Source organism: Lagopus leucura, unplaced genomic scaffold, assembly GCF_019238085.1.
Source record: "Lagopus leucura isolate 7727_CA_CO unplaced genomic scaffold, USGS_WTPT01 Super-Scaffold_100002, whole genome shotgun sequence".
Classification (NCBI taxonomy): domain Eukaryota; kingdom Metazoa; phylum Chordata; class Aves; order Galliformes; family Phasianidae; genus Lagopus; species Lagopus leucura.
The window spans coordinates 71835770-71859953 of NW_024962263.1; the positions used below are offsets into that span (position 1 = coordinate 71835770).

Below are 24184 nucleotides of genomic sequence, written 5' to 3' on the forward strand. Positions count from 1 at the left end.
TTTTTTTTTTTTTTTTTTTTTTTTTTTTTTAGTTGTATTTGTATCTGCATAGAGGACTAAAGAAAGTGCTTAGACTACATTAGTCTCAATTAGCAAAATGAAGAGGGTTGAGTTCCATACTAACGAGTTAACCTTCAGGACACAGGCTCCTTTGAATCACAGGGATAAAAATAAAGTCAAAGGTTTTTTGTCTTCTCTTTGTGTTTGAATTTCTTATACTATGTCACATTTTCCACTCTTTTTCAGCAACCATAGGTACTAAAAATTAACTTCCTATAATGAATTTTTTTTTCCTGTGATATCTTTTACCTTCAGAAATAGAGGCTTCAAGAAAAAAAGCTGTAAAAGACACAGTTTTTTTATAGCTTTTATCATAGCAAGGCAGTTTAACTATCATATGTAGAAATTTGATGATTATGGGATCACAAAATAAAGTAGCATGTCTGAAGTATGCACATAATTGTTGATTATGAATGTGCCCCTAGTCCTCTGGAAATAGAAAGCAGAACGTGTGTGGGGTTTTTGTGTGTGTACGTGAATTTTAAACTATGGTCCCTAGTTTTTATGCCTAAAGTAGTATTTCTGTCTTTGGCTTGAGATGATAGTCCTTATTTAAATAAGTGAATGGCTTAAATGAAGATTAATAAATTACTTGCTTAACTGTGATAACTTGTTACGGGCTTGGGGTTGTGCCCAATGCTTGAAAAATAATTGGCAAAGCATTGCAGAATAATTACACTGTGCAGTGTTTTTGGATAAGTAATTTACCAAAATATACTTGCATCTGTCTGATGGAATTATGTAAAAATGTACTTGGAAGAATGAGATTTTTTTTTCCTGCTCCTAACCAGTTTATCTAGTGCTGTGGGCTCTTGAATCACTCAGTCTGTATTTCCTCCAATTGTATTTGCAGTTCACAACTGGTCACATCCTAAAGCAAAGTTACTTCTTTTTGTAACAGCTAGAATGTGTGCTGTATGTTATCAGTTTTGGGTAACCACCTTGAGTTCAGTTCAATTGGAAAGAAAGTAGTTCTTAAAAGTTACGCTTCTGAAGCACCGTAAGTGAAACGTGTTTCTCTCAGATTTGTGTTCTGAAGTTGATTGCAATTTAGTGATTGTGAAGTATTTGTAAGCATAAATAACAACAACAACAAAAAAAACCAAACAACTGTTAATGATCTCTTTTCTTCTGCAGAAAATTACATCAGCAGTTCGAAATGTATAAGGAGCAAGTAAAGAAGATGGGTGAAGAATCGCAGCAGCAGCAGGAGCAGAAGGGTGATGCCCCAACCTGTGGCATCTGCCACAAAACAAAATTTGCTGATGGCTGTGGCCATAACTGTTCATATTGCCAAACTAAATTCTGTGCGCGCTGTGGAGGAAGAGTATCTTTACGGTCAAATAAGGTACGGAGTTATGAAAATCTAGCAACAAAATTCAGACCTCAGTATCTTTTATTCCTTGCTTAAGTGTGCTAATTACTGAAACAGATTTCCCTTAAGGAGGAAATGATATCTACATAGATTGTTCTAAAAGTAATGCCTCCTATTTATTTCTATGGAAACAACAGCAGATATAAAGAGTGCAATAACACAGTTTAATAGTGCAAATTCTCAGCTACAAAACACTATTTTTCAGCTTGGTCACCATCATTAACTTTGCATTGACTTTGCGTTCACCAGCAATGAACAAGAGCCTGCATGCTATGCTTGTGAATATTGGCATGGCCATCCAGAATTTGGCTTGTCTTTCACATCTGTCACCACTGCTGAAATGCACCACCCGCCACCTCACTGTGCTCACATCTGCTCTTTGGTCTCCATAAACATTCAGCAAGCATTGATGAATGTCAGTGGATGCCACTTTTTCCGCATGAAGCAATTCAACTCCACACTTTTACTTCACCCACACTTCCTTGTAAGATGCAGTATGATGCCATCTGTTACATGGCAATGATATGTAATGGAATATTGGTAAAAAGGTTCAACCTCTACTGCCTTACCACCAACATTTGCCTCCGACATTGTGGAGCAACATAATAAAATAGGAGGTATTGCTTCGTACAAAAAATTCAATGCACTAACAGTACAGATTTACAGCTGGCATTACAGGTTTATTAGGTAAGAATAAGTAGAAGAGCAAACTGAACTTTTAAGAAGTTTGGTCATGGAATGAAACATTCAGCAGGACTGAGGTAATCATGGAGAACTTCTGTTCTGAAATTAGTTTATTCAGTCCTTCAGATAATGTTCACATCTTTTAGATGCCTCTACCAGACTCAGGCAGATATTTGTAGAATATTCTTGGCTACTCAAAACTCATAGTAGTTTTTTGTGGAAATGCGTATTTTGTAAATCAACACAATCATGTATTTATTTATTAACATAATCATTTGTCAATACCATTTATTTCCACAAATCTTTTTTTTTCTGTGATAGATTCATTGCAGTCTATAGTTACTGTCTTAATCTGTTGGAAGGGAGGCGACAATGTTATGCTTTTTTTCGTCCAAGGAGGCTTAAATAATGGGCTGAAGTTTTGATTGACAGAGTAGAAAATAATCTATTTGCTTATGATTAAAGAAACTGAGATTATGAATAAATCTCTCAAAATGCCTTGGTATGACCAGATTTTGTTAAAGTCACTTTAAAAGTCTATTGAAACTTTTACCTTGAGTAAACTTACATATTATTGCTTTTACAACTAAACTGTGTAACTATTAATCAGAGAGATAATAATTCCTGAACTAGTTCCATCTGATTATAAAAGCAATCAGGGCAGTTTTTTTGTGTCGTTATATTAAGAGTCAAAGAAAGAGAATGTTAGGAGGAATGCATCATTTCCTTATGAGATGTTTAAGACGTTGTTTTGAGTTGGAAGAGACCTTTCTCAGGAAGAATTGTATAAACTTGGCAGATATTTGTCTAACTTATCTTGACAAGTCTCCAGATTCTTTTATACCCTCTTAGGTCATTTGTTCCATTGCTTACAATCTAATTCTTTCTGTAAGGCCACTTCCACATTCACTATTGAGTCTGTTCTGCAGTTCCTCTCAGTTGGCATTTTTCTACTACTATGGTCAATAATTTAGTATAATAAATAAACTTTTCTGGCTCTCATGCCTTCTGTTCTTGATCATTTATGAACATGCTGGAAAGATCATCTCTAGACAGATTCCCTGTGGGTCTTCACTGGAGAAAGCTCTCAGTTAAAAAGTACTGACCATTTGTTCCTGTTAATTTATTTTTGTCTTAAACCAGCTAAGTTTTCTCTTGACTTTATTTAGTCCTGTTTCATGGTAGATGAAATTCTTCAAAAGCTTGGAAGGCCAACACGGCTATATCAACAAACTCCATTTACTCACTTTCTCAGTGACTTCTAGAAGAAATTGTAGTAAATGTAACAGCCATGACTTCCTGTTACTAGTGCTTTTTTCCCCTATATTTTACTATAATCTATTCAAATACTTTCTAATTTTATTCTGTATTTTGGCTTCCACAGATTGGTGCAGTGGGGATGTCAGGCTCACGTGTCTATTAGGTGATCACACTCTCAAAGTCTTAAACTGGCCTCACTCTTTCTTCTTATTCATCTTGTCAATGTGAGACTATTTTTCAGTCAGTAGTTACATGTTTTATGCTTGACATGTTTTAGACTGATTACAGAATCTGCTTTTTTTGAAAAATAATTAGTTTTGTTTTGTTGATTTACTTTGTAGATCATTTTTCTGAAAGATCGGTTTGGGTCACTTTATATAAAGTGAGATTCTAGAGTAAGTCTTTGTAATCAAAATGAACCAAAATATTTAATTTAGAAACCAAAATATTTAATTTAGACTCAGTCTAAATTGCTGATGTCTTTTATGCCTATACACATTATTTCACAAAATTAGTTTTGAATCCACCTTAGTGTAGCTTATAAGAATTCATTCTTTTTCATTTTCCTTACTGAATACTACTTCACCTTCTTGCAGGATGACTTGTTAATAGCTTCCTGTGTTAGCTGTATCTGATTTATTTCTTTGTTCTTTTGAACATAGATGTTTTTAGACATATTTTACATGTCTTCTTTGGATGTTGTGTAATGTACTTCTTAAAGAATCTTTGTGTTTCCTGCAAGCATTTCACCCTTTTGACTGTTCCTTTTGTTAGTTTGTTCTTAGACTGAACCTTTGCCTTTTTTTCTTTCTGATCTTTCATTGTACAAACAAACCTTTGTTCTCTTGCTTAATCTTTTAAAATTTTGCACTATGAATACATATAGGAATAAAATAAGAATATGAGTTTGAAAAATTGTTACACTTTTATTTTGCTCTCTCATGTTAGTATTTTTTGTTGTAATCAATGACAGGGTGTATGTAACATTTATTTGGCTTTGTCTGAATTAATAAAGTACTTGGAGGTGATGGGATGGTAATGATTTTTTGTAAATTCTCAAAACAAGCAGTCCAAAGAATTTTATTCTTAATATAATTTTTGGCTCATATTAAAATGCCAAAAAAAAATTCTTAGTAAGAAGAGCAGTAGTATTTTTAAATACAGATAACAAGGTGAAGATAAGAATGTGTGATTTGTCCTCCAGGACTCCAGTCTGCTTTACAGATATACCTGCATATAAAGCTGTGCAGGAAGGTGTTTTGCACAAAGAATCAAGTTAGGGGTCTCAGAATGGTTTGGTGATTTATTCCTTTTTCAATTTAGATACAGTGCCTCAAAAAAAGGCATTAAAATTAAGTCAGTGTGGTACAAAAATTGTAACTATATGTGAGTTCTTTCTAGATGAAACAGAATAATGATTATGGTGCTACTGTTGCTTCTGTGCCCTTGCTTACTACATTAGTGAGTGTTCGACCAGGGTGGGGAAGTTAAATTTCATGAAGGTAGGGGAACTTTAAATGGCACCACTTACTTTTTTGAACAATTTCACATTGATTCAAATTCTATCAGAAGTAATAAATCAAATAACAATCCATAGTGATAAGGTTCTACTGATATACAAGACGCACTTTATTTGCAGAGAAATGCACACTGAATGAGACAGTAAACAGTAGAATGAGTTTTATGCAGCTAAGAAATTTGAATGCTAAAATGTTGAACTTACACTACTTTCAGATAGATAAAACTGTGTAGTGAATATACATTTCAGCAGCTCAAAATGCCAGTTCAGTAAACTAACATTTAATTTGTAGAGAAAGAAAACAATACTTGTCTGAAAACGTAATTTGAAATGTGGTAAATACCTCCTTTTAGGATGTTGGGCAACCTACTACCCATTACAGCTGCTGAAACATTTCTCTCTTTGTCTCTGAACATCAAGAGATTTTCAGCTGTTTGACAGGAACCTACAAATGCGTTCGAAATACATGAAGTTTAAGTAGGAAAATTCTTCAGCTCCCTCTGGTTCTTTGAAAGATTTGCATTTTGATTACTTCTCTGAGGCTGTTAGTTTTTCTTTTTTTTTTTTCTTCAGAAAACCATCAAGTTCTTTGAGCAAATGCATTTCTAACTGCAGGATGTACAGTGCAGACCATCCATAAGCAGTCAGAAAATGTAATTTATTTCATTCTGTTAGCAGGGAACAAAGAATTAGTTCCAATTAATGCCAATATCAGGATTTCTAGGTCACTGGGACTTAGAACAATTGCAGTGATTTCCTGTCACTTTCAAATAAGTTGGTTTTTTTTTTTTTTTTTCAGAAAAAATGGCTTGGTTCTGCGTTTCTCTAGAAAAGACATGACATGCATATTATCAGTACACTAGAAACCTCCAGCACATCTGAAATCTGATCATGGTATATGAGAACAACAGTGTTAATGCCATAGTCAAATCTGGGATCAGCTGCCTAGGAAGGCTGCATGAGAAGGAGCCCTCAGAGGCTCCAAGGGGCACTGTTTTGCTTGGGAGCTGCTTTACAGCTTGGGTACTCACCTCCATGCCGCTGTCTGTCTGTGCCCCTTGCTGACCTGCGTCTGTAGGCTTGGCTTCCTGGCTGGCCTTTGTTCTGCCTCATCTCCATGACCTGTTGAGCTGTATCCTACTTTCCTTACCTGGGGCTGTGGGACAGAATTCTGTTGGTGGAAGCATGACCTGGCTCGTGTCTTCCTTTGTGCCCTGCTTTTGGCTATTGGTAGGCTACTGGCATTGCCTGCACCTAGACAGCACAACTCAGAAAAACTGAGCTCTTTTGCTGCATACAGCACTGAGATTAGAAGCTTGTACAGCAGTCATTTTGAACTGTGAGACCTTCTCAGCTTTGTAGGTGTTGAAAGGGACCTCTGAAGATCATCCAGCCTAAGCCCCTGCTACAGTAGGTTTCCTGCAGTAAGTTGCTCAGGAAAATGCCTGGGTGGGTTTTGAGTCTTTCCAGAGAAGAGACTCCACAGCCTCTGTGGGCAGCCTGTTCCAGTGCTCTGTCACCTTCACAGTAGTTCTTTTCTCATGTTTGCATGGAACTTCTGTGTTCCGGTTTGTTCCTACTTTCCCTTGTCCTGTTACTGGGCACCACCAAAAGGTTCCTTACCCTATCGTCTTGACTCCTGCCCCTCATGTATTTGTAAATGTTGGTAAGATCCGCTCTCAGTCTTCTCCAGGCTTTACATCTCCAGGTCTCTCATCTTTTCCTCATAGGGGAGGTGCTCCAGGTCCCTTATCATCTTTGTAGCCCTCTGCTGAGTTAGTCTGGTAGTTCCCTGACTTTCTTGAACAGAGTAGCCCAGAATTGGACTCAGTACTCCAGATGTGGCCTCATCAGGGCAGAGAGGAGGGGGAATCACCTCCCTCAACCTGCTGGCCACACTGTTTTTAAGTCCCAGAATACCATTGGCCTTCTTGGTCAGAGGGATGTACTGTGGCCTCCTGGTCACCCTGTTGTCCAACAGGGCACCTAGATCCTTCTCCACAGAGCTGCTTTTTCAAAGATCAGCCCCTAAACCTGTATGAATGCGTGCAGCTATTCCTCCCTAGAACTCTACCTTTGCCCTTGTTAAACCTCATCAGGTTCCTCTCTGCCCAGCTCTTCAACCTGCCTGGATCTTGCTGAATGGAAGCACAGCCTTCTGGATCTTCAGTCACTTCTCTTGCAAACTGATGCAGAACTGACACCCAGATGTTGCATTTCTACATCAACACCACAGATTTTCTTGATTATTTTTTCAGACAAAAAAAGAGAAGTGATTCTAATAGAAACTTTGATATTATAATTTGATATTGTAATAACTACAGAAACTAGTTCTGTTATTCATTTGATTATTTTGGATTATTTTCACTTGGTAGCTGTTTTGAATTATATCAAACAGCAGATAATTGCCTGGGCATGTTTGAACTCTTCATTGTTTCAAGGCTTTCAAAAATTTAAGAGATTATTATGAAGCTGACACAGTAAAGAATCAGTAACTTTAGGCAAACTGATAGCTTTGCACTTAAAGTGAAAAAATACTTTCTGGAAGCGTGGCTTTGGTGTACCCAGTCATATACCAGATGCATCTTCCAACTGATTCTTTTGAATGACTTATTGTGCTTTTCTCCTTAACGTGGGATGGAATTCTAGTCATTTTCTCAGATTATTCATGGAGATAAGGCCTTTTTCAACAAAACTGTTATTAAAATGTATGTGCATTCTCTCCATGAAATGGAATACTTATCTTCAAAGTTTGACTGATTTGTTACATTTTTAGTATCTGTTCTTTGAGAACTGGATTGAATAGTTTCTTAATTAACTTTGCTATCAAAATGTCTGTCTCTCATATGATCTGTCTTGCCACTATTTTTATTCTACTGGTGTGTGTTTAGTGTTTTGTATCAACATCGGGCATGTGGCTGAGAAGCTAGAGTTAGTCCTAAGTATCTAGTGAAGGATGATTTCTTGTCTTTAATTTCACAGTTGTTTATATTTCATAGCCTGATTCAGAAAAGAAACTTCATCCTGAAAGTCTCACCAGATAGGTAGATTTTTGTCTGAAGCAAGTCTTGTGCATCTGTTGTGATTCATACATTATAGTGTGGGTAAGAAGATTTGGAGTCTTATATTCCTTCAAACCAATTTCCATTGGAAAACTTATTTTGAAGTGTTTGAGACTCTTCATTATGCAACTGTGCTTCTTCAGCCTGGAAAAGTGAAGGCTGTGAGGTGAGCTTATTGTGGCCTTCTGATATTTAAAGGGATATAAATATAAGGGAAATCAACTTTTTTAAGGGGAAGATAGTGAGCAGACAAGGGGGAATGGTTTTAAACTAAAGGAGGGGAGATTTAGGTTAGATGTCGGGGAATTTTTTTACTTGAGTGGTGAATGCTGGAGCAGGCTGCCCAGAGAACCTGTTGATGCCTTGTCCCTGGAGTCCAGGCTAGATGGGGCCTTGGGCAAACTGATTTAGTACTTATCCTAGTGGCTGGCAACCCTGCCTGTGGTAGGGGGTTGGAACTTGCTGATCTTTGAGATCCCTTCCAACCCAAGCCATTCTCTGATTCTGTACTGCAAATTTTTGAGAAATATATATCCTATAATGAGCTTTTAGGAAAGATGAATAGTTGTGTACTCCTTGCATACGTTCTTAGGATGCGTTTAGCATTCATTTGCTCTCTTCTATCATTCAATTCGGGTTTTGGAAATTCTTGAACACAAATGAAGATTTGGCAAAATGAGACTGTGTTGAAATAGAACAGTGTTACCAGATCAATATATATGAGCCTGTAGTTTCTAACATTAGAATCTACTGGCCTGGAAGTAATAACTAGAAAAGCTGTCTCAAAGCTCTTAAACTATCTTCTCTTATCTATATGTTAAAATATTTTATATTATATATATTATTTTATGTATTATATATTATATATATAATATTTATATATAAAATATTTATGTATATATTGGTGTTACTGTGAGAGTTTGTTTCTGTCTATGAAATTTATTTCTAATACTTTTCTATTACTGGATTATTTGTTGTCTTATTAACGGAATTTTCTTGTATGAATTTACTTTACGGTTCTACTTTGAAGTGTTTTAAAAATCCTTGTATTTTAGGCAAAAACTGAGTGGAAAAAGTAGATTAGAACATAATTCGCAATATGAAGAGGGGCAGATTGTCTGTGCATTTGCAGGAGACTGTTAGAATATTTAGCAGTTAAAATTTTTCTGTATATAATTATCATTTTCAATTTGGATTGAGTGGAAGATCATACCAGAACAGCATAAAAATAGTCAGGACACTATAAATTACACTAGTCATTCTTTTTGGAATAGAGATGAAATAGGGAAAGAAAGTCATATTGATGACAAAGCGGAATGTTTAAATACATACAAGAGCATTTTATGTAGGTAAAAGCTATTGAAAAAGGCTAATATAGGTAGATTTTTTTTTTTTTTTTAATGAGTGAGGATGAGCTATCACTGAATATTGGAGATGATCTCTAAATCATCTGGAAATCATCTCATCCAACTTCTTGCTCAAAGAATGTTGAATTGCAGGAGTTTTCTGAGGTCTTTATCCAAATGAGCCTGGAATCCTCAGGAGCAGAGATTCAGCAACCTTTTGTCCCATGCTTCAGTGTGTGTCTGAGGGGAACATTGCATGTAGCACCACTTGTCATCCAGTGACCAAATTATGGGTACTGCACAGTGCAGATTATCAGGAACACTTCAGAATAGCACTGTTTCTAACCAATTTCTTGAGATGGCGCAGTTCTTCTTTATAGTCTATTTTAAAACTTCAGGAATATTGATGCAGTGGATATTATGAAAAACTGAAGGCAGAGAGCAGGATTTTGTAAGTTATTACGATATGAAGGACTGTGCTAGAAACAGACAGTTCTGCTTTAAGGCCCAGTCAGCCTAAGTAGGTAGAACGGTAAGTTAAGCTATATGGTAAATAACCAAACACAAATAATAAGGATAGTTTTCATCTTGAAGTTTATTTTCCTAATGGCCTTGTCTCTTTTTTTAAATCTGTGTAATTTTAACCTCTTCTATTTGCTATTTACATTTCTCATTCATTGTTTTTTTTTTAAATGTTTCTATTTTTTAGTTTAAATGTCGTCGTTTCTGTTTCTCATTTTTGTGTTAAAATGCTACCTTTGCTTTTTTCTTCAGTTTCATGTATTTAAAATCTTTGTCATTATTTTCTGTTTTGTCTACTGTATCTTTTAGGAATTTATATGATTTTGCCAAGTTCTTGTGTTTAAAATTGAATCCTTAAACTGCAGACGTGGACACTGATTCTTTTGCTCTTCTGTGCTGTTACTTAGTTCTTCCTGCAGAGGAGAGACATTTTCCAAGAAAGGAACTAAGTTCCACAGACACTGTTTCAAAAATTTCTTAGCCTCTGTGCTGAGGACACCTAGTTATGGATTATGCTCTGCTTGCATAGTAGAAGTATTTCTTCAGAAGATATTTATACACTGGGTATTTCCATTCAAAACATCTCCTGCCACTCATTGCAGAGCTTAGTTCAGAAGACCACTAAAAACTGTAGCATGTTTGAAAATGCTCTGAATTTAAAGCCACTGCACATGAGATCAAATTGAGTCAGATGGGGTGTGTTGAGGTAGGCCAGTCTCCTGCTCCAAGCAGGTTTACATCCACAATTAGACCAGGTTTCTCAGGATTTCATTGAAGTGAGTTGTGAAAGTCTGCAGCTTCTCTAACTTCTTTTGGCAAACTCTTTCAGTGCTTATCAACTGCTCAGGCTTTTTCCTCTTACATCCTGTCCAACCCACCTTTTGTAGCATTTTGTCCATTAGTTGTGCGTCTTCAAGAAAAATTCTGACTTTGTTTTCTCTATAGTTCAAATTTATGTAGTTGAAGATTGCAAATAGTTCCTCTCTTGCCCCACTCATCCCACCCGATTCTTTAGGCAAAGCAAGCCTCCCTCCCTCAACTCCTTGTGTACTCTATTCCTGTTTGTCCTAGCTGGCTTCTGCTGTGTTCTCTCCTGTTTGTTATATAACACTGGTGTTGGGGGGGGGAACCTGAAACTTCAATAGCACAGGAGCACAAAGTTACATGTCATATGGGTATCTGAATAACAAAGCATAGAACGTGTTGTCACCCTTTCTTGGTGAGCAGTTTTATTTTAACTAGGCAAAATGCTTATCTGCATGCCTAGATTTAATCTCTGTACTGGCATGTGAAATTGAGGTACCAGAAAATACTGCTCATTTATACATTATTCACCATCATTTGCAAAAATGGGATATAGTTTTGACTGAATTATTATTTTGAATAATTTTGTTTCCTGAAGTATTATTCCATTTGCAATTATAAACTCCTGAAATACGGTTCTTCCAAGGAAAATAATAATAAATGGGAATATTTGTATTTGAATATGAAAAGAGTGTAATATAGACCTGATATGACATGCAGTGAACCCTTGTGAAAAACTCTTGTGTCTTTGTGCTTTAAAACTCTGAAATTTTGAAGACCTACAGAGTAACAAACGTGCTGTTATGCCATTATGCATATCCTCAGTCTGTCTGTAGTATACAGAAATCCACCACCTCTCTGGACTCAGTGCAAGTGCAAAGGGTTGATGCACGCTAATCATTTGCAACACTGGTGTCTCAGACATGTGGAGATAAATTCTGCATCCTTTGTATGACATGCCCCATTTGTTTAATTAAGGTAAAATAGAGATGACTCCAAATTATTTTTATGAAAACTGTTTTCTCTGTGGAACTTTCCTTGTACAAATATTTTATTTTCTTTCATGCGTAAAATCTACTCAATTTTACTCAACAAATTAAGAAAATTATTACAATAGAATATTTTTAATAGATCATCTTTGCCATTATGGGAAATAAGAACGATATATATTAATTTTGACATTTGTTCATTTATTTACTAACAAATACTGCTGCTTGCTTTCAAAATCAAAGTGACTTCTTTCCCTCTTTGTCTTTTTTGTCCTTTTTTTTCTTGCTTTCGTGGATGTGAACTCCAGGAGGACAAAGTGGTTAGAGCCTTTTTTCTATCTAAAGTCCTTTTCTTTTATGGGTAGACTTATTTCCTGGCCTACATTTGCTTTCATTTACACAGGTGTAATTCCTGCTGAAGGCAAGGGGAGTTACTATAATTAAAATGAAAGCAATTATTTGTCATGAAAGGCTTACCTGCTTTTCAGATAACTTAGTTACAGTCTGAGTTGTTGTGGATGTGATGCATGATATTCCTCTCTGTTTGCAGCTTTTCTGAGCATGCTCCTACCTTTCCTTTAGTTTTGCAATATGATATGTGCACAATTTAAAAAAAAAAAAAAAAAAAGGAAAAAGTAGGAAATGGTCTAGTAGGTGTTTTGCATACAAAAATGCAAATGAATTTCATCACAGTGCCATAAACTGAGTCACTTTTGCCTCCTATGATATCAATATGTGTATTGCTGATGTGTATGCAATGTTTTTAGTTTCTGTAGCACAGTAATTCAGTTTTGGTTTTTAGTTGCAATAAGATGGCAGTAAGTTTTAAGAAAAAGTCTTAACATTTAGAAATATGCTAGCAAAAACTTAGAGGAATCCACAAATACACATTATTTTTAACATTAATGGTCAGTAGGCATTCAAAAAAATGTAGTGCACATATCGTATGAAGCATAATGTTGAAATAATGTCAGAAGTTATGCATGTCACTGACACTGTTCTGCTAATATTATACCTAAAGTCAATATTTTAATTTGATTTTATTTTTATATATGTTTAGGAAAGGTAGTATAAAGATGAATTTGAGAATAATCTGGAGTACATTTCAGTATTTTACATTTTAAATGTAATTTTCAAAAATTAGAATCAAGAAAGCTACCTGTGCTGATGTCAATCTACTCTTTCACAAAAATCTCGAATGTATTCTAATAGGAATTGCAATTGCAGAAACTTGCCCTACAATGCTTGGAGAGTAGGTTCTTGTATGAACTGAAGAAATTCTTCAGCATTCGTAAGCATTCAGTGAATGTTTATGTGGCACAGTCTTTTACTGCAGTAAATAGGATATTGTTTCCTACTGGTGACATTGTCAAGGCTCACATTCAACTTGCATTTATCACTGAGAAATACATTGTGGAAAGCTGTAAATCGCTTGCTGTTGTTACTATTTAGGATGTGTTTTTACAAGGGCATATGTGATCTTTGTGATGGAACACAGGGGTCCCCCAGTCTGTTACAGGATTACGGAAGACTTGGGTGCACTTGTGGATGGCAAGCTGGATATCATGACTGGCAATATGCCGTTGCAGCCCAGAAAGCCAACCATATCCTGGGCTTCACCAAAAGAAGTGTGGTCAGCAGGTTGAGGGAGGTGATCCTGCCCCTTTACTCTGCACTGGTGAGGCCTCACCTGGAGTACTGCATCCAGATGTGGAGTCCTCAGTACAGGAGAGGCGTGAACCTGTTAGAGCGCAACCAGAGGAGGGCCACAAAAATGATCCAAGGGATGGAACACCTCCTATATGAGGACAGGCTGAAAGAGCTGGGGCTGTTCAGCCTGGAGAAGAGAAGGCTCCCAGGGGGACCTGATAGAAGGTGGTTTAATAGAAGAGTCTCCTTGAAGAGTCAATTCCTCTCAGTGTAATATTGTAAGGAATTGATGCATGTTCATGGTGTTCCCATAGTCAATCTAACAACTAGTGTCCATAATACTCTGTACAATACAATACAATACTCTGTATTGTAGCAGTATCAAATCCTACAGTCTCTTGGGAGTGAAGGGGAAGAGTAAAGGAATTATAGCAATAATGTTATATGATTATCTAGTTTTTCTGCCTACCTCTGTTTAGGAGGAAAGACACAGGAATTTCTACAGCTGATGAATTAGTCAGGTTTCACCATGAGTAACAGTCATGTCTCAATTTGCTTTAGGTAATGTCTGGTTCTGCTGATTTTTGAAATGAAGGTTTTAGGAGTTAAGAAGGAAGAAAGAACATGTTACAGGTCATAGTTGTCTTGACTACAGATATTGTGAAGTAAGGATAACAGTGATCTTTCTATTTTAGTGATGTTAGCATGGTTAAAAGTATTGGTACATTCTTTGCAGGTAGTCAAAGCAGGTATCTCAATAAAAATAGGATTTAAAAAAATATGTACAGCATTTACTTGTATGTTACACATGCAAAGAATCCTTGATATTACTGGTTATCCTTTGTTTTCCATTGTTAGCCTTTCAGAGGAAGTGTGAATTACTGTCTTCAGTGCTGGAGCCCCCAGTACAATAAAGACGTGGTGTTACTGGAAAGGGTACAGGGGAGGCCATGGTGATGTTGGAAGGTCTGGAGCACCCTTCCTACAAAGACAAGCTGAGAGACTTGTGCTCATTCAGCCTGGAGAACTTCTCTGGCTCCTTTTCAGTACCTAAGAGGGGTTACAGGAAGGCTTTAGGGAGACCCTTTGTAAGGGCACTTAGTGATAGAACAAGGAGGAATGGCTTTAAACAAAAAATGCTTAGGCTTAGGTTAGCTATTATGAAGAAATTCTTTACTGTGGGGATGGTGAGGCACTGGCACAGGCTGCCCAGAAAAACTGTGGATGTCCCATTTCTGGAGGCATTCAAGGTCAGGATGGGGCTTTGGGCAACTTGATGTAATGGAGGGTGTTCCTGTCCATGCCAGGGAGTTGGAACTGGATGGTCCTTAAGGTCCCTTTCAACCCAAGCCATTCTTGGTTCTATGAATTGGAATTTCTTAAGAGAGTCCTATTTGTATTTAGTAACTATAGGAGTGACAAATTCAATCTAGAGCGCCGGATAAAATTATATATAGATATATACATAAGATATTTAAGGTCTACATAAGGTATATATGAGATCTTATGTAGACCTTATATATAAGATCTTTATGTAGATGTTTATGTTTTTATAACTACATAAGATATATCTACATAAAGATCTTATATGTACCTTATATATATACATAATATATATATGGTATATATTATATCTACATAAGATGTTATATATACCTTATATATATATATATATATATAAGATCTTTATGTAGATTTAAGATAAATTTAAGATCTTCTGGATCTCTGACCTCCTACTTAAATTTTTACAATTTCTAGCCAAATAATGTTATTAAAAGGAGCATTTCCACTAGCTGTGATAGTGTATAGCTATATCACTGAAACTCTTGAAAGGTCTGATTAAAAAAGCTGAGGTGCTAAGGAGTGCAACAGTAGGTGAAAAATGGATCTTCACTGCAAATATTAGGAAATGAAGTAATGAATATTTTAATTTTGACTGAATTTGTATTTAAACAAAATTATATATTATATAACTTGGCTTTAAAGTTGTCATAGATATTTCTAGGGAAAACAGGTGAAGTCATCTTAAAGGAAGGTTTTGGAAACAGCTAGCAAGAGAAAACATGGTTCCTTCTGATGTAGATTCCTTTTGCTGGTCATGTGTCTGGCTCCTCAGAGCTTTAAAAATCTCTATGGTTTAGATACATCAGTCTGTGCTTTTCAAGGGCTTATTTTCTTTTTCCTTCTTTAATGACTGTTTCAGGCACAGAGATAAAAGACCAGCTTTTATGGTTTGAGTTAGCTCCATCTTAATTACGTGGAAATATTATTTGCGACAAATAATGTTGAAGTCAGTGCTGCATGACTGAAGGAGAGTGGAAATCTCATTCTGAATTAGACGGTGTCTGTAGCTGGTAATGAATTCTGTTTTCTCTCTCATCTCAGAAGTTAGGATGCCATTGCTGATTGTTGTAAAGCTAGAGTCAGCTGAAGCAAAAAAGATGGTATCTATGTGAGTGCAGTGTATGGAGAAGACATTTTTTAAAATCGAAAGAAGAGAGGCTTTAAAGATACCATGGATCCTTTATACTCCTGCTACTGAGAGGAAATGTCTCCGTAATTTCATGTAGCCACCTTCATACTAGAAAAAATTGTCTCCAGGGTGGGCAGTGATGAAACAGGAACCTGATCTGGAGTCCACCAGAGAAAGTGGGAAGACTGAACAATTAGGTATTAGTGTTATATATACTAATGCAGATCTGTAACTCAAGCTTGAAGAATTGATTGTCTTTTCTAAGCTATATTTCTGCATAATCAGAAAGCTTATGATGTGAAGTTGGCAAGTTAGAAGCTCGGCATAGAGAGAATCTGATACTACTTCTGCTCTTTCGTCTCTTTTAGCAGGTTCAGGAAGTTGTTTTTAGGCAGTCTGTTATAAACTGCTACAGGTAAATGAATGCCTTCAACAGAACTGCTTATGATTCTGTAGAGGATAAACTTCAGAAGCAAAACTAGGGAGCTTCCTCCTTGTTTTGTCTTTCTCTACAGCGTAGAATGGGTAGAATGTTTAACACTTTGCTTGAAGTTGGTCTTCAATCTTTGTAATGTATGCATTTTAAAATACTTAAAGACAGACAAATAACCTGTCTTTGAAAATGAAATCCTCAGGCTTTACCAGTCTTCAGACCTTTCAGGATTTTTTTGGATGAAATTGTCTCAAAGACTGCTTTCGTCAAATTCAGGATCAAGCATTGTTACTCAGTATCTCTCCAGGCTAATTCCCCTAGTAATAGGTGTGACTTTGGAGTTTTATTTGAGCTTTAATTATTAAATCAAGATTTAATCATTTTTGAGATTTCTAGACAGAGTTCAGACAACAGCAGCCATTTTTAGCAATGTAGCCTCATAAAACAGTGCTATGTAAGATTACATTATAAAAGATCAAAAGCAATTAACATTGGGCCTTGTTCTCCCTCTGTGTCTTACTGCAAATAATACTTTGTATTCCTTAGTTTTCCTTTGATGTTTTCCAGAGTAATGAATATTTTTATCCCAGTCAGCAATGACCGAAGTGGTTGTGAGGGTGCTTCCAGCCTTCTGTGAAAATTTCACTTGAACCGCTAACAGGAGAGAAAGCTTCTCTCATTTTAATTCTGCCTTTCCAAACAGGTCCTGAGCCCTGCCAGGTGTCCTCATGTTTCTGTACCATCTGTGTTGCATGTCTCTGCCTTCAGAGTGCCCTGCAACTTTATCACTTGGGATTGCCCAGATGGGGCAAATATTTGTAGAAATCATGGCTTGTTCCTTGCACTCCTTCTTGCTATTTGCCATTACCTGCTTGGGTTAACTCTTGCTTGTTCATGGTGCTCGACTCTGACCTTTGTGTCTTACCAAGAAACAAACTCTGGGTCTCACTGAGCTTTTCACAGGCTGTACACACTCTGAGGGATATTTTAAGACAAAGATGTTGATTTCTTCCTTACTGAAATTTGAGAAAAAAGGGCCCCAAACGTTTTTTGCAAAGAGATTTGATGAAACAATTAGGGTGTTTCCTAGATTGAAAGTACTTTTGACAAAAGTCTCCTATATTGCTAATTATTAAGGTTGGACGTCTCTCAGCTACAGGAAGCTTAATTATTTTCCTCAGTGTTGTTTTCCTGAGTGTTGTCTTTCAGATTGGGATCTCTAAAAGTAATTCAGAGAGTTGGCAATGTAGGCCTTCTTGTCTTAGGCCAGTTATCCTAGGGTGTCCTCTGATACTATTTCTCATGTATCCATTTGTCTAAGCTGCTCTCCTTTATCTTATTGTGTTCAGAGTCACTCTTGTTTCCTTCATCACTATGGAGTGTACCTGCAGTAACAGAAGGTGCTTTTAACAAACACAGTAATGAAAAGCTAGTTTTTCTATCTTCTGTTTCTTGTATTGCAAAAGATGAATATATGTAAATACCTTTACATTTCTTCATAAATATCTTTAAATACTCTTTGATTTTTTTGTATTTGTAGAAGTTGCTCTACAGTAAAATCATGTTCTTTACTCAGAAATATGCTATATAGCTTCTAATTTTCAGTATTTTCAAGATTATCACAACATTACCTACAAAAAATATGGTCAGTATAAGTACATCTTATTTAAAGCTGCAGATTTAAACTTGCCTGAAATTCTGAAGAGCACACACACTAAACAACTAGTAGTGATGGCTAAATTAACACACAAATGTCTCTTTCTTAATTACATTTCTTCCAGTGTGTTGTTAACTTTAACAACCTTACTGCCATACTGAAATACTGTCTGTGTAGGTCATCACAATAAAGGAACAGGGAGATTATGCTCTGCTATAGCTAGCTCTGTGCTTGGAGAACATACTCTGATGTGCTCAAGAATGTACTTAAGAATGAAGTCAAACAGAAAGTCAGTGGGTACATAGGTGTGAAAATCCTTTTACAGACACACACACACACATATATATGCTATTAAGGAAGAATATATGTGCCTAAAAGTGTGTATAATTTTTCCACCTACCAAAATCAGTGTAAAAGATTCTAATTTTTCCTATAAACCCTGTCCTGTACACATACATTACATGGTAATGTAATTTTATAGTGTAGAAATGAGAAAGTGTTGTTTTTTTTTTTTCAGAAGGCACAAAATTCCTGAAAAGCATCAGAGCTGATTCAGAGGGCGCCTGGTGGTGTTCTGGGGACTGGCTTTCACTTTGTTATTTCTCTTACCTTAGAAATCTGATTTCAGGCTGTGAACCACAATACTTAATTCTTTATTTAATATATCTTTAAATGGTTTTGTCTTAAAATATATATGAATACACCATAATAAAAATAGATACTGTTCCACATAAATACATTTTGGTTGTAATTTTTATCATTCCAATTAATAGAGCTATTTGCAATTCCAGAACCAGAAGACTAAACAGTTCTTGAGCAGTTAAGTTATATTCGCCACCTGTTGCAATATTCAGAAACCATATCATGTGCTATTAAGTTCCAGGTGTAGACCTTTATCAAAGGTAGCTCAGCACATTCCTTGTTTCAGTCCCAGGTGTGTAACAGCACACCTAGGACTCTTTGGACACAGTTAGACATCATGGCACAGCAGGGGATGTTATAAATGTTTAATTATCTAGATTCAGCTTCAGTGGCTGGAAACCAGTGCCTATATATATATATAAATAATGAAGACATTACTAGTGAAAGAGTAAAGCAGCAACCTTGCACAGTGTTGTTCTTTTTTTTTTTTTCTTGAACTCTTTGAACTTTATTTAGATAATTTCTTCATGGAACGGTTTTTTGATAGTTTGAGGAATCAAGTGGAAATATCCTTGCACCTGGTTTATTACTGCTTGTTGGCTGTTTAGATTTGCTCTGAAAAAAACAGGAGTTTATAAGATGAACATGTGCTGATTGATAGATCAAATATTGGATGCACAGGCAAGACAGTTACTCAGCATAGTTTGCATGACTTTATGTAGACAATTTCAGCAGATCTTGGACTTGAGTGCATTTATGGAGAAAATTTAAATAAATGTGGAAAATGCTGTGTTTAAACAAGATATATTCAAATACTTCCTATTTATACTTCAAAGAAAATTAAACGTTCCTTGGTTTGAGTTACTGTATAGATGCCTTCCTTCTGCATCAAGGAGATCTACGGAGAAATCTGGATTTCAGGTAGCTAATTCAATTTCAGTCAATAGATGTGTGCTAATGTTGGTAGTTTATTAAGAAATAATTCACTGTAGTTCACAATTTTTTGTTTCATTTTAGATATGCAAGAAAAAATACCACACCTATGTTTTGTAAATCAAACACACAAACAAAATTAGCAGGAATCCTGGTTGATGTTGAGGACAATGTTATTTTGTAAAAGAAGTTCCTAGAGTATTTTTGTAGCGATAGAATCATAGATGTGTCATTATTAAGAGAAGTTAGAGTTTTAGTTTTAGTTTACTGTGTGTGCAAACAGACCTGCCATTTACCTTTAAATTTTTAAACTCCCTGAGCATTGTTAATAGTGTTCATTTAACCTGTTCATCTTTCAGTTTCAGTGTAATTGCTACATAACTTCAGAGTCATGACCTGGTTAATTAAAGTGTTCTTGCTCTCAGATACTTGGCCATGTGAGTAAGAAAGATGATATTATTGTTAACAATTTGGATTTTTTTAGAGTTCTAGGTAGGTAACGTGTGGTATCTTTCACAGGATTAGAATGGTTTTTCCTCTGCTTTGCAAGGCAGGGCTGGTATGTGCAACTGTCTAGTAGTCTGCATTCAGCGTGAGTTAACTTTGTGAACTCTAATACCGTGATGATTATATATATTTTGATGAATTGGTTTTGCTCTTACATAGGGAATTTGTCTCTCTTAATGTCTCTCTTAATCTGCTTTAAATTCTCTTTTAGTTTTATCTAATCTTAGTTTTGTTTTCGGTTAGGCATGGATATCAGTAGGGGGAGGACAAAGAGAGCTCTCACTGCAATGGATGCCTCAGTCATTTGGGAAGAGCATAAGTATTGTTTGCATTGTTATTAACATGTTTGTAGCAAAAAGTGAAAGTCTTGCAGGTTGTGTTATAGAGCCTAACACCACTTGCAAGTGCCCATTAAAAATCTCTAAAAAAAAAAAAACTTTTTATCCAAGATAAAGTGCTTTATTTTACTATGTACTCTTTATACTATGCTGCAGAGTTGTTTTTTTTTTTGACTTTTTGACTGCTTTTTGTGTTTCTGAACTCTTCCTAGATTAATGTAATCATCTTTGTTTTATAGATTCATTTATTTTGTTTAGCTGACTATTTGTAGACTGTGTGATAAAATAGCTTTGATACTGCAGTGTTAGACTTCTGTAGTATTATTGTGCCAAAGGCTTAATAAAATGCCATATATGCATTTTTTATTTTGAATTGGGTTCTGATACCTCTGTAGTTGTCATAAATTTTAAATTAAATTTTAAGTAATATAAGCTCTAAGCCTTGTAGAATTAGTTGCTCACAAGCATAGTTTGTATTAACCTTATTTACTAATCTCTGCTGCTCATGTTTAGTACAGCTACTAGCAGATCATCTGAGGTGTATTTAAGGAAAACCTCTTGTAAGTGGACAGATATTCACCTTTTTAGTAAAGATTAGAAGACATGGTCCTTATCTTGGATGGTTTTTAAATAGCCTTCTCTTTACTGGTTACCACTGAAGTCAGCATGGAGTACTCCTAGTTGAAGCCTCCTATAGAGCATAGTTTGTAGAATCATAGAATTTCCTGAGTTGGAAGGAGCCCACAGCGTCTGTCAAGTCCATCTCCTGGCTCCAAAAAGAACCATCCAAAAATAGACATATATGCCAGAGAGTGTTGTCCAAATGCTTCCTGAACTCTGTCAGCTTGGTGGTGCTGTGACCCCAGTGGCTGTGACCCCTGGGGAGCCCTGTTCCAGTGCCTGACCCCCTGGTGAAGAACCTTTTCCTAATCCCTAACAGCTCCATGCCATTCCCTTGGGTCCTATTGCTGTCACCAGAGAGAAGAGATCAGTTGACTTGTTAAACAGCAGACTGTGAACTAACTGGGTCCCTGAATGATAAGAATCTAGGCTTTAAGATAAGCGCCTTGTTTTGGCTCTGCAAAAACTGTGGAGCACTTCTGTATGTCGCTCTGAAATGTCCTGCTGCGAGGTACTTTAAATCAGAAGTTCTGGAGGATTTCTATGATCAGTCAGTGTTTTAGATCTTTTTGATATCCTTGTAGAAAGATGTTCTAAAATATCAAACAAAGAAAGTCTAGAGAAGCATGCATCTGATTAGAAAGCATACAGTGCCTGAGCTACATGAGGACAATACGGTACAGTACAGTAAATCTGGATGTACTCTGCAGGGATGAAATCAAGGATGTTGAAGATGTACATGTCGGTGATCCAGAATGACAGCCCCAGTGTGTCTTGTTCCTGTTATGGTAGTGAGTGAGTGAGGTGCTGTAGTGATCCACTTTTCTCAAGACTCAAGTTAACATGGAATAGTGTTTTCCACACATCTGCTAATGTGGAAAGTTAGAGCCAGATGACATACACATATCAATATTGTACATGTTCTGCCCAGCTTTCCCCTCAAACATGCAATAGTTCACAGGCCAGAAGATAAAGAATTTCATATAAATCCATGAGTTTTCAGTTGTCGACCTCTCCAAAGCCAGTGTTTCTCACCTCACTAGCAGCACATGAGGTGTCCAGCACTGAATTTTGGGCATTTATGGAATTCAAATTCCTCTTTGACAACCGTGATGTAATTTGAATAAAGCCTTAAAACAACTGGGGGAGAAGCATTAATTTTTACTCCAACTACTCCCTTCCCATGTGTACCAAAGCTTCTCTATCCAGGTCTGATTACACATTTCAGTTTAGTTACAGTAAAACCTTAAAGCAATCCTTCAGAAAGTTGATAAGGGCATATGAAATGTTAAAAAAAAGGAAGGCACGTGGGGTTCTTTCCTGCAGTCAGGTCTACATTATGCCTTTTAAAATTGTGACTGCACAGCAATGAAGCTGTGACTTGTATATCTTAAGCATATCTAGAGCAGAATTAGTGAATCTTGCCCCATAGCCCCAATATTTACTAGATTCTCTACAGTTAAGCTGAATGCATTGGAAACATGCTATTTATACAATGACCTTGGTCGTTTTCATTTTAAGTTTATGAAAAGTAGTTTTACTGTAGAGTAGAAGCTGTGCTGTCCTGTGGTTTTCATCCTTATGGGTGTGTATAATGTTCAGTCTGTGGTTATCTCTTCCCCTTTAGTTGGGCATTCTTAATGGCGTTTTCCTTTGAGAATGCTTTGGTGTGTTTAAGTAGTTCAATGTTGCATCTTACCCCTCAGTTGGAAGAGCAGCCTTTCCAAGCAAGGGGATCAGAACTGTAGCAACACTGAATGCTATGGGAAATTTTTGATTAAGTGGAATGAGAGAAAAACACTTATTTCAGAGTGAGCAGAAGAGTGAAGGTAGCAGTAGAAGTGCTGACGTTTATTTGCTTGGATTATACTTTTGTATTTAGTATGGTGGTGCTAATTTCAATGTGAGCATGTCTTCCTCTGTCTTCTGCATCACATGCTTATAGGAAATCAACTTGCCAAATAGGATTAAGATAACTGGCAAATACGTTTTCAGTAGATGGAGAAACACTGCTGTTACAATCATCCCACAGTATACTTTATATGAAATAGGTTTTAATTAGAAACTTGAAAGTGATCTGATACTGAGTGATTTGATAATATGAGCAACAGAAATGCAAGGGTTTTTTTTGTCATTTTAATGTTAAAAATGTTGGTTTATATACACTCAGGTTTTTAGATATAAAGCACCTGTCACCTTACTGGTGAACATTCTGATGGCAGGGGTAAGAACAGGAACAGGCCTGCTAATATCTCAGAGTTCCTGTTTTCAACCAATTATAAAAAAAAAAACAAACCACCAGAGTCTTTTATTTAAAGGAGTCTGTGATTTGGAACCAGCTGTTGTAAGGAAAACCTACATACCACTGAGATAGATGAATCCTTCAAAACAAAGCCTCAGTACAAACCAAGGTGTTGTAAATATAACAGCAGTTAAAACACATCTTCCTTTGTGGCTGATGCTTGCTCTGTTGAGAGAGAAGATTCTGCAAATCCAGAGATTTGAGGATTTACGCTGTGCAGATTTATATTCACAGATCTGAAGCAATCCTAAAATGCCTAGACTTATTTTTGTTTACTGAACAGCTGAGTGCAACATAGGCGTCAGAGAATGCTGCAACTGGAGGGGAGGATGGGGACAGGCAGGGACTGTACGAAGCGTGGTTGATCTGGGAGCCTTTGAGCCTGTTAGTATACTGACTTGACATCGGGAAGAAATGAAAAATAAAAACCTTTATAGAAATCAGGCTCATTTTAGGGGTTGCTTACAGAAATGACAGAAATATTGAGGGAAAGCTTCAAAGTCTCCTTTGCAAACTTCCAGAGCGTTTTTTCTGATAGTACATAATGGTCACATTGTGAACACGGTATACTGAAGCCCACTAGGTAGAGCCACAAAGATTTTACTCTGATGTTGCCAAGTCAGTGTTTCCTACAATTCATATTACTACTTATTAACCTAATTGAGGAATGTGTAACATAACATACTAATGTACATATCACCTAGTTGTTAGTGTTTCTTTGTGCCATGTATCCACAAAACAGCTTTCTGCTGTATAATGCAATTAATTGTCTGAGGCTGAGAATGTCAGCTTTTACAAACTTAAATGGCAACAACTAGGGAAGGAAGGGATGGCTTTGTCAGAGAGAACCAGACTGCTGTCTTCATCTTCAGTGGAGTTAAATGTGGGGTGGGTCTCATCTAGAATTAGAAATGAAAACACATATAAAGCAGAAAAATAGTGAAGATAAAACATTTTTTCATTAAAGACACCACTGTGACAGGATTTAATCTTAATGAAAGCGCCTG

The 24184-nt window shown here is 36.4% G+C and overlaps 1 protein-coding gene across 22 annotated transcripts in view; it reads left to right on the top strand.

The window, feature by feature from the left end:
• RIMS2 (regulating synaptic membrane exocytosis 2) overlaps positions 1–24184 on the top strand; it is a 437811-nt gene that overhangs the window by 78464 nt on the left and 335163 nt on the right. For 11 of the 22 annotated variants that reach the window (XM_042868720.1, XM_042868731.1, XM_042868726.1 and 8 more), the window contains 2 exons: positions 1198–1408; positions 11930–11941. In XM_042868720.1, coding sequence (XP_042724654.1) covers positions 1198–1408; positions 11930–11941 — 223 coding nt within the window. The remainder of the gene's footprint in view (positions 1–1197; positions 1409–11929; positions 11942–24184) is intronic. The other 11 variants (XM_042868727.1, XM_042868721.1, XM_042868722.1 and 8 more) reach the window with 1 other exon arrangement.